Source organism: Sciurus carolinensis, chromosome 19, assembly GCF_902686445.1.
Source record: "Sciurus carolinensis chromosome 19, mSciCar1.2, whole genome shotgun sequence".
Lineage (NCBI taxonomy): Eukaryota > Metazoa > Chordata > Mammalia > Rodentia > Sciuridae > Sciurus > Sciurus carolinensis.
In genome coordinates, this window is record NC_062231.1 from 10,681,124 (window position 1) to 10,693,061 (window position 11,938).

Genomic DNA, 11,938 nt, shown 5'->3' on the forward strand with positions numbered 1-11,938 from the left:
GAACAGATAAATGTGAACCCATCTTTTCTTGTCACTAAGATGTAAAGAATAAGATGAGACAGGAAAGCCAAACTTGTTGAGAAAGAAAGTAGGACTTGCATCTTACATTACTTAATCATGGAGATAGATTCTCCTGCTTGGGTTTCCCAGTAATGACAGCTTGGGTTCTGCAAAAAAGAACCTCTGGGACTTCCTGCTTCTTTACTTTAAAAGAACAATTTCTACTCTTTAATTGTAGTTGACACAACATCTTTATTTTATTTATTCATTTATATGTGATGCTGAGAATCAAACCTAGTGCCTCACACATGATAGGCAAGTGCTGTACAACTGAGCCAAAACCCCAACCTCTCAGGAGAAATTTAAAATAGTGGTAAGAAGTATGAAACCTGAGTTTTATTTTACAGCCCTGACAATTTACAAAAGCAACAAATAATACTTCTATTACTCACATATATCTGCCATTCATATGTCAAAACCTTGCCCAGGATTTTGCTCATCATGTTGCTGGAGCTCATATATTTCACAGCAGATGTGCATGCAGGACTGCCAACTGCTGGGTGATGGTTTTGCCTTCCTTGAGGTGCTAGTTATTTCTGATTAGTGCTTTTCATAGATTTCTAGCACAAGTAGTGCCACAAAGAAGAGGGTACTGCCTACATTGACCTCAGTCCCAAACCCACTTGCTTGAACCAGGACCAGTCTTATCTCCCACATCCCCTTTGTCCATTTTTTTCTTACTGAATGGAAGGTTGGGCAACAGTGGTGAAGCTGAACTGTGTGATAATGACAATTCAAAGCATGTGAGGCTGCACATGCATAGATCAGTGGTGAGTAAATAATATTTATCTGTCATCTCATCCTTAAGAGAGAGACCAGATGATGCTCACACAGAACAGATGTGTGCCTCTGTCACCACTTCACACTGGAATCTGCCTATCTAAAATGTCCTTAGAACCCAAACTTGCAGTGGGTTCCACAGAGGGTGTCCTCCTTTTGTAATTCTATTTCCATTCTGACCTCCAGTTTATGTCCACTGCTGGAACAGCTTGCACTGGTTTGAGGGAACATGTATTATGATGCATGTATTATATAGCCACTCCTGATTTTGGTGATAGGATGGCACAGTGACTAACAGGACTTCTTCCTTGATACAGATAATAAAGGGAGTCTTAAACATAAAGGTCTCCAGTCTTCATTATCTGCTCTCACAAATAAAAGTTCTGAATTTTTTGAACATTTTTTTTCCATGTGTGATCTGATTTTCCCATCATTTCACTTGGTCTTTCCTTCCTCTTACCACATGTGGATTCTTCAAATCTGATCTATTTCAGAAATTACCATTAGATTCACTATGATTTACACATCCTTACATATAGAATGTCAAGTCTGGGAGAAGTTTGATCTCATCAGTGTATAAAGTACAATATTGGCACCTGGTACAAGAGGGCATCCAGGTACCAATCAGGCAGTATCAACCCATAGACCCTAATTTGAGAAGTGTTTCTCAGATAACTACAATCATAGCAAGGAGCTTGTGTTCTCTCCCCTGATCTCCTAGACTGTGCTGTGCCAGGTGTGGTCACAATGGTGCACAACTGGGAAGGAATGTGTCTCAGGATTTTTCTTATTTTGTTTGTATGAATGATTCCTGTTGCCCAGAATGCTTTCTAACAATAATTGTACATCAGCATACACTACTATGAACCTTTCTTTATAATACTTACTGTAAAATATTTACATAATTTTAATTACACATACTTGATGTGCCTCATTTAGTGATATGAATGTTGTTTAAAATTGGAGATAGCAGGATGACAAGAAAAGTATTTTTCTGTATTTTCTCCTGGCATTACTAGGAGAATTAGTTGTGCTTAGGATTACATCAAAATGTGTCCTTTTGATGCATAACATCAGCAGAGAGTGTTTTTCCTGCTACTAATACAGACACTCACTTTCAGAAAACAATTTTCCAGTGGTTATAAGACAATGAACAAAGAAATCCATGAATTCCTGAATATTATTGCAAATTCATGGCACTGTATACTCCTGCATTTCATTACTCATGTTTGTAGAATTGAAAAATCCCTGGTCATACTGAACTTATGTCATCCAATGGCCTTGAGTCACAGGTGATTAAAAAATATCATTCAATGAGTGTTAGAATGCTTTTTTTTTGTAAGGTCCAAAGGTTAAAACTAATTAAAGCAGATCTTGTAAGTCACTCACAGAAATGATATCATAGAATGCATGCTTTGCTTTTGTTTTATAATACACTTTTGTGTGTGTTTTCAGAGAAGACAATTTTTAAAGTTTGTTTGTCTGTTCTTAGTACCAAGGATTGAATCCAGGGCACTTAAACACTGAGCCACATCACCAGTCCTTTTATAAAATTTTTAGGTAGGGTCTCACAAAGTTGTTTAGGGTATTGCTAAGTTATTGAAGCTGGCTTTCAACTTGCAATCCTCCTAACTTAGACTCCTGAGTCAGTGCAATATAGGCATTTGCCACAGCGCCTGGCCTAGTACAATTATTTAAAGTTATTTAACCCATGCTAATATGTATACATTTAAACTTACACTATAAATATATTCACACTTGATATGTGAAATAAATTTATAAGAATGAGCATAAGCCATTTAAATATACACAGATGTCACAAAATAAGAGAATTATGTCCTATTGATCAAATGTAACCCCTAAAAGCTTAGACATATGGACAATTGATTTATATCTTCTATTTTTTTCTGGACTTATCATTGGAGACAACACCAAAACACTGAATGAGTAAAAGCAGAAAATTTTATCTCATTAACTGGGGATAAGACTGACTTTTCCTAGTGATGGTAGAGAGTTTTAGTTTTCCACAAATAATGTATGTTGGCACTCATGCATTGAAACTGAAAAACTTGATCACACAGAAGTTGAGAAAAGAAAAGTTTCCTAGATCTATGATAAGAAAAGAAATGAGATGGTGGGTAAGGAATGCTAAAAATAGTTAACAGGATAAACTAACTCTTAGGTTTTATAGCATAATAGGGTGATTATAGTCTATGACAATCACTTATACAACTCATAATAAACACAACAGTATATAGGTTTCAATTATCAAAATGATAATATTTGAGAAGATGGAAATTGCCCTGATTTGATCACTACACACTGTATACACATTGTACACCCACACCCTTAAATTATAATGCTAGGTCCCATATCCAAGAACAATTAGTAGATTCCAAGTAAAAATTAAAATAAAGAAAAATCAACAATTTAATGTTTTAATGAAGTATCTACATCACTTCAGATTTTTATATGGTGTCCCATGTTCATGAATAGTTTTTCTGTTTTTTCTTAATATCTTGCCTTATAGGTCTACAGTTCAAAGAGTTCTGAAATGATTTAGCCTCGCATGCATGATTTTCTGATGATTATTATTTTTCAGTATGTGGCTGTAAATAATTTAAAGTAGGTACCTACTATTTTAGACACTTGAATTAAAGCACAAAAATGTCATGTAGAGAAAATATTCCACCAGTAGGTCGACATCAAATTTTCTGTATCATTTGTTCTTGGGCCTCTCATCTGGAGAACTGCTTACTTAAAAGAGAAGAAAATTTGAACTCTTTAGGAGGTAGATCTTTTAGTCTTGGATCCAATGCTTTTTCTCTAATGGAAACCTTACAATGGAATGATTCTGAATCTATTTTAACTGTGACTTTACTAACCACTCTGACTCTAGATGACTGAGGGGAAAACACTAGGATATATTCTTAGTAATATTTGATAACTGAACTTGACTCACATAGGATAGTTATTCTATAATAACAGAAATCTAACCTGTAAAGCTATATTGGAATTCAAACAGATTCCGAAAATACCACCAGAGATCTTTCTGAACAAATTGCTAAGAAGTTCTAACATTATGGAGGTTTTACTGAGGCAGCAAAAGAGGTGGTCATTATTAAAATAACCAAGATAATCTCCCAAGTCAGAGGTATGAAGAACTGAAAAATTTAAACATAATGGCTAACCTGTCTAGAAGATAGGCAAAATGACTGCTCATATTGTATAGATGAGATGGTCATATTTAGCATCAAGGTCACACTTGAACTCAATGAAAAATTATAAAGTAAATTTCAAAAAATGTATCATAGAGGGCATACCTCTTAATACTGGGTCAGTTGTATTAAGGATATTACATCTGGTTATAAACCAGAATAAAGACAGCACTGAAATAATATAGTTATGTGTACAACTACTCCATTGAGATTAATTTCTTGAGAGTTCTGGAATTCTCTATTATTATGCAATCCTCCCATTTGAATTCACCAAAAATTGTAGAGTTTCCATGTGTACCTGGTACTTAATCAAGAAGAGAAAGATGAAAAACAAGTAAGACACTACCCTGGAAAATCTCAAGGTGAGATTATAAGTGAACTATTTTCAAAACTAAATGGTAATTCTGAATGTATAGAAAAGCTCGTGTACAGTGGGAGTCCAAAAATATTTACATACTTTGACATGATTTGGTATTATTAGCAAAATGGAACCTGGAGTGTGTCAGAGAGACTTGAGGGCTAAAGTGAGAAAAGGGTGTGTGTATTACCATTTCCTGATGGTAAGAGTGTAGGTTGAAATTCATGACAGTGATATTATTTGAAATAAAGACTTTTTCTTCATTTTCTCCTAAGATATACACTATGTGATTTCTTGCCTATAAGATGAAGTGACCAACCAACTATATGATTTTATTAGTATGAGATATGCATTCTTCTCTGAAGTTGGCATTGGGATCTCAGCCAACACCATCCTTCTTCTCTTCCACATCTTCACGCTCCTTCTCCAGCACAGGCTGAAGCCCACTGACCTCATCATTTGTCTCTTGGCCTTAATCCACATAGGGATGCTGATAATTATGGGGTTCATAACTACAGATGTTTTTGTGTCTCAGAATATTTGGGATGACATAAAATGTAAAGTACTAATCTATTTGCACAAGTTTTGAGGGGACTCTCAATTTGTGCCACCTGCCTGCTGAGTGTCCTCCAGGCCATCACCCTCAGCCCCAGAAGCTCCTGCCTGGAAAAGTTCAAATATAAACCTCCATATCAGATTTTGTGTTCCCTTGTGTTCCTGTGGGTCTTCTATATGTCCTTTAGTGCTCACTTCTCATTCTCTTCTACTGTCATCCTCAATGTGACTTCACATGGTCTTATATTTATTACTGAATCCTGCATGATTTTACCAATGAGTTACTTCCTCAGGCATTTATTTTTTATACTAGGTGCATTCCGGGATGTCTTTCTTATAGGGCTCATGGCCCTCTCGAGTGGGTACATGGTGACCCTCTTGGTCAGGCATAAGAGGCACATCCAGCAACTTCACAGTACCTGCCCTTCTCCAAAAGCATCCCCTGTACAGAGGGCCACCTGGATCATCCTTCTTCTCATGAGTTTCTTTGTGTTCATGTACTGTTTGGACTGCATCTTCTCCTCTTCAAGAACTATGTGGAACAATGACCCTGTTTGTCATTCTATCCAGATGATGGTGGCAAGTGGCTATGCAACCACAAGTCCTTTTCTGCTCCTCTGTACTGAAAAACAAATTATTCACTTGTTGAAATGGTTTTGGGGGAAGATAGTATATATTTAACTTACTAAGTGATAAACAAGTTCTCCTAATCTGCCAGTATACTGGCTTCTGAACAATAAATCATGGCATAGAATATATGCTCTCTGAATTAAATCAATGTGGAGATATGCATGTTTTGTTAAATTTGTTTACTTTGAGACATGTGAAAAAAATGTCATAGAAATGTCAATAATGGACCTTTTTGATTTAATACAAAGGCACAATATATCTTCTTTGTGTCAGCAAGTGATTCTTATGAATTGTGTGTCACCTTCAAGGCATGGGTTAACCACTTATAAATACATTGAGTGTAAAGTACTTTTAAGTAAATGCTCCAGTTAGCTGTAATTTGTCAAGCTAAATATGTCAATGTTCAATGCCATTCATTATCAAGTGATCCACCAGATGTCTTTTTATTGATCTGCCAAAATATAATTGAATGAAGGGACTCACTTTATAGTATGTACACCAATTCTCATAGTAGCATTTCTAATAATTACCTACATTGAAAACAAGTCAATGCATAAAAGTATATAAATGTATACACAAAATGTGCTCTGGTCACACCTTGGAATATTATTCAGCCTGGAAAAGAAACATAAATGCCTGAGGGAGTATCTCATGAACTTTGGAGATATTATTGCAGCTGAACTGTCAGTCACTAAAGAATCAATGCTGGGACTGGGTTGTGACTCAGTGGTTGGGCACTTGCCTGGAATGCGTGAGGCAATGGGTTCCATCCTCATCACAACATAAAAATAAATACAATAAAGGTATTGTGTCCATCTACAACTAAAACTATTTTTAGAAAGAACCAACTCACTACTCACCTCAAAAGTGCCTCTATACACACCTCACTGGGCCCTCTTTGCTCAACTCAAACTGCCCTCCATAAATACCTCAGTGAGTCCTACCTTATTACCTGAGGTGGCCCTCCCACAGACATCCAGGAGCCCTCTGACACACCTCATAAAACCCTTGTACACATGTCATAGTGACCTCACTACACTGCTTAGAGGCCCATCTCTACAAACCTAAGCTCTCCCTCATGACACAACTCAGTGTACACCAATACACATTTTGGGGATCACTAATTACTCCAACAGCAGTTTTAAGCCACCTTAGAAAGATGTCCCTACAATCCTCACTGAGTCCTCATTTTATCCAATTGCAAACCCTCACTAAACACCTCATAGTGCCCTATTACTCATCTCCGAGAACCCTCACTACATTTCACAGTGCATTTTCTATTCAAAACAGAGGCCTTCCCTATACACCCAATAGCCCTCCTAAATCCTCTTAGGGAGCCCTCCTACTCAACACCAAGGAGCCTGCCTACACACCTCATATAGCCCTCCAGCATATTTCAGAGGACCAAGCTTACATAACTCAGTGAGTGCTCACTACACACCTCAGGGAACTCGCCCTTCGGAGAGTTCTTCCTACACACCACAAAGATATCTCCCTACACACCTCAGAAAGCCCTCCCTACTCACATCAACTGCTATTCCTATGCATCTCTTATCTCTCCCTACACATCTGAGAACCATCCCCACCCACATCACAGATACCACACTATGAAACAGAGACCACTTTACTCATCTCAGCAAGTCCTACCTACACACTGCAGAGAGTAATCACCCCACACGTCAGACAGTCCTTCCTTCAACATCTTTAATACTAATCTCAGTGAACTCTCACTACTCATCTCAAAAGTCCCTTCAGAGCCCATTCACTGAGCCCTTCATGCTCTCCTCAGATTGCCTTCCACATAACCCTCAGGGAGTCCTCCCTATTAGGGAGTTATTAACTGTAGTTATTAACTGAAGATGGTTCTCCCACACACATGAAGGAGCCCTTTATCACACTTCATAGAGCCCTTCTACACACTTCATAAAGCTCTCCCTACTCAGCTTAGAGCTTCTTACCTACAAAGCAGAGATCCTTCCCAACATATCTCAGAGTGCCCTCCCTACACATCTCTGAATGCCCTCACTACTCACCCCAATAGCATACCCTACACACCTCAGTGAATTCTCAATCTACTCTGCAAGCTCTCACTAAACATCTCAGAATGTCCCTTCTACTCACCTCAGAGAGCCATCACACATCTCAGAGAGTCCTTTCTACTCACCACAGGCCTTCCCTATACACCTCAAATAACCCTCCTTATGCACCTCAGGGGGCACGCCCTCTCACATTAAAGAGCCCTCCCACATACTTCAGATGACTCTCACTACATACTTCGGTGAGCCCTCCATATACACTCAAGGAAACCCTATCTTCACATCTGAGAAAGCCATTCTGCACACCTCAGAGAAACTATACCACAATAATCAGAAAGCCCACCCTACTCATCTTGGAGTTTTCTCCAAGAAATCTCTCACTATTCATATTGGATGACAGAACCTAAACACCACAGAGCACCTTCCCTCCACACCACAGAGAGCCCAATCTTCACATTTCAGGGAGCCATCCCTACACACCTCATAGATTCTACAGTAAAATGATCAGAAAGTCCTCCCTACTCACCTCAGAGGCTCCACCCACACATCACAGATCCCTTCCTTCATACCTCAGAAAACCCTTTCTACACACCTCACATGACTATCCATACACACCCTAGGGATGCTTCCTCTGCACATAATTGAGCAAACCCTACACACTTCAGAGAGCCCTGCTATACATCAAGTAGAGCCCTCCTTTCAAAACTCAGTGTTTCCTCTTTACTCATCTCAGAAATCTCTCACTATTCATATTAGATGACAGAACCTACACACCATGGTGAGCCCTTTCTACTCACCACAGAAGTCTTCCCCATAAACCTCAACTAATCCTCCTATTCATCTTAGGGAACATTCCCACTCACATTATGGAGCCCTCCTACAAACTTTAGAGTGCTCTCCATACATACATCAAAGGATTTCCCTACACACCTGAGTCTCTAGTACACACCTCAAACTCAACTGCCTATGTACCTCAGAAAGCCCTTTCTATTCTATATAGAGGATGTTCCCATACCTCAATTAGCCCTCCTATTCACTTAAGGGCACACTCCCAACTTGGGTCAAGTGCCCTCCTTCACACCTCATGAAGACCTCCTATAGACTTCATAGAACCCTCCATACACAACTCATAGGGGCCTCCCTGAAACATCTGTGTTTCCTCCCTATTCATCTCAGTGAACTCTCACTACTCACCTCAGAATTTCCTCTGTATACAACTCACTGAGCCATTTATACACACTAGAGTGTACCCTCCTTATAAACCTTAGTGAACCATTCCTAGTAACCTTAGAGGGCCCACCCATACATGTCAAAACACCCCCTGACACACCTAATAGAGCCCTCCTACATGTCAATAAGCCCTCCCTACACTGCTCAGAGGCCATTCCCTACAAACCTCAAAGATTCCTCCCTATACACGAGTGCTTTTCCCTACACATCTCAGTCAGCCCTCACTACTCACCTCAAGACCACTCTATACACTCAGAGAGATGCCCCTATATCCCTCAGTAAGTCCTCAATCTACTCCTGTGCATGCACATCTGACATACCTCAGAGAGCCCTCCCTTCTCAACTCAGAAAGCCCTTTCTACATTCTTCAAAGAAACTTGCCTACACACCTCATGTAGACCTCTCTACTCATAAGTACATCTCTCTACACAGCTCTGAGTCTTCCCTTCACACCTCAGAAAGCCATTAGTATACAACTGAAGGACACCTCCCTACACAACTCAGAAAACCCTCCCTACTCACATCAAATGCTCTTCCTAAACACCTCAGAGGGCCATAGAATGCACAATATAGACAGACTTCCTCCACAACTCAATGAGCAATTCCTAAACACCTTGAATTGCCCACCCAATACACACCAGCAAGATCTTCACAATTTCAGAGAGCCTTCTACACAAACTTCAGAATGTCCTTCAGAGATCAGAGGTCCCTCACTATGAATGTCAGAAAGTCCTCACTACTAACCTCAAAAACAGTCCCTCCAAACATCAGAGAGTCCTTCACAGCTCAGAGAACCTTCTCTACCCAACTCATTTGAACTTACACTATAAAGTTCAGAGAGCTGTCCCTACTTATCTCAGAGACTCCAACCTATGCACCACAGAGCCCCCTTCACAGGTCAGAAAGCCCTTCCTACACAGGGCCATCTTTATACACCCTAGACAGGGTTTTTCTGCACCTCATTGAACAATTTCTACACACCCCAGAAAGTGCTTTGTACACAAAGTCACCTCCCTACACACCTCAGAAAGCCCTCCCTACTCACATCAATCATCATTGCTGCACACATCTGGAGCCCTCACTGCACACCTCAGAGCCCTTTTGTCTTCCCACACAGGTCTTTCCCATATTTTGCAAAAACTCTCCTTCCTCACTTACGGGAACACTTCCAGTGACTTCAAGAAATTCTCCTACACACCTCATAAGGTCCTGCAACACACTTCAAAGTGCCCTCCCTACAGACCTCAGAAAGCCCCCACTACACACCTAAGAAAGCTCTCCCTTCACACCTCAAGGAGCACTTCCTATGCACCTCAAAGGCATTACCCTACATACCTAAATGATCCCTCCCTACTCAAAAAGGAAACTTCTTCCACACCTCAAAGTGCCATCCATGCACACCTTAGAGACTCTTCCTCCACACCTAATTGAGCAACCCTAAATAAATGGGAACTCCCACTCTAGACACCCAAAGAGTCTTCCCTACAAACTCCAAAGTGTCCTCCTCTCACATTTCAGAAAGTTTTCCATACATACCTCAGAATGCTCATCCTACACACCTCAGAAAACCCTAAGTACACATCTCAGATGACACTCAGTCACCACAAATTCCTCTATTCACACCACTGAGAGCTGTACCTACACACCTCAGAGAGCCCTCACAATACTCCTTTGATTGTCTTCCATGAACACCTCAGAGATTTCTTCTACTCTCCCCAAAAATGTCTTCCCATCACAACTCAATGTATTCTACCTACTCATCTCAGAGTAATCTCACTAATCACATCAGTGGTTTCTTCTACATAACTGAGTTAGTACTCTTAGTCAAAAACCCTCTAACACCCCTAAAAGATCCCTCCTACACACCTCAGAGGACCTACACTACAAAGCTCAGACAGCATTCCCTACTCAGCTCAGAGACTACTAACCACACAACACAGTGCCCTCCCTTCACAAATAAGAAAGCCCTTCCTACACACATGCAGTGCCATCCATACACAACATAGGGATGCTTTCTACACACCTCATTGAGCAGTTCTTACTCTCTTCATGTCATTCCTACACACCTCAGAAAACCCTCACTGCAAACCACACACAGCATCTTTACAAAGTTCAGAAAGTCCTTCCTTCACACTTTAGATAGCCCTGCTACACACTCATACAGCACTTTTTTTTACACCTCAGTTTTCCCATTTAATCATATTAGAAATCTCACTAATCACTTTAAAGGGCAGTACCTACACATGTGGATGAGTCCTTTCTACTATGTCACAGTGTCCTCCCTACACACCTGAGAAAGTCCTTTCTACTCACCACTGAGACCTTCCCAGTTTACCTCAAACAACCCTTACTTACCTAAAACTGCACTCTCACATCAATAGGTTTTGCTACCCACCTCATAAAGCCAACCTACACACTTCAGTGGGCCCTCCCTACATACCTCAGTGAGCCCTAAATTTACACCTCAGAGAACCATTTCTACACACCACAGTCACCTCTGTTCACACCTCAGAATGCCCTCCCTACTCATACCGAGTGCTCTTTCTACACACTGCAGAAGGCTATCCATACACACCTTAGAGACACTTCATCCACACTACAACCATGCCTACAACCTCACAAGGCTCTTCCTACACACCTCAGAGAACCCTCAGTACACATCACATACAGCCTCTCTACACACCACAGAAAACCCTCACTTTACATTTCAGAAAGCCCTGTTACACACCTCATAGAGCCCTCCTGTAAACTGCTGTGTGTTCTCCCTACTTATCTCAAAAGGTTCTCACTCTTCACATTAGAGGGTTGTCCCTATGTACCTTGTGTCCTTTACAGTCACCTAAGATCACCCACACTATACAACCCAGAGAGTGCTCCCTTCACATCTTATATAGCCTTCCATACAAATCTCAGAATGCCATTCCTACACACCTCAGAAAACCCAAAGTACACATTTCATACAGACCTCACTACTTCTCAACAATCCCGCCCTGCATACCATCAAGAGCTGTACCTATACACTTCAGAGAGCCCTTGGGATGCTCCTTTGGGTGCCTTCCTTGAACATTTAA

General features: G+C 40.4%; 1 protein-coding gene across 1 annotated transcript; it reads left to right on the forward strand.

Annotated features, from left to right (window-relative positions):
- The first annotated feature begins 4,756 nt into the window (after nucleotides 1-4,756).
- On the forward strand, nucleotides 4,757-5,652 carry LOC124971204 (vomeronasal type-1 receptor 90-like). The gene is given in 2 exon segments (XM_047534986.1): nucleotides 4,757-4,997; nucleotides 5,000-5,652. Coding segments are annotated over 2 exon segments (894 nt in total).
- The last annotated feature ends 6,286 nt before the right edge of the window (nucleotides 5,653-11,938 follow it).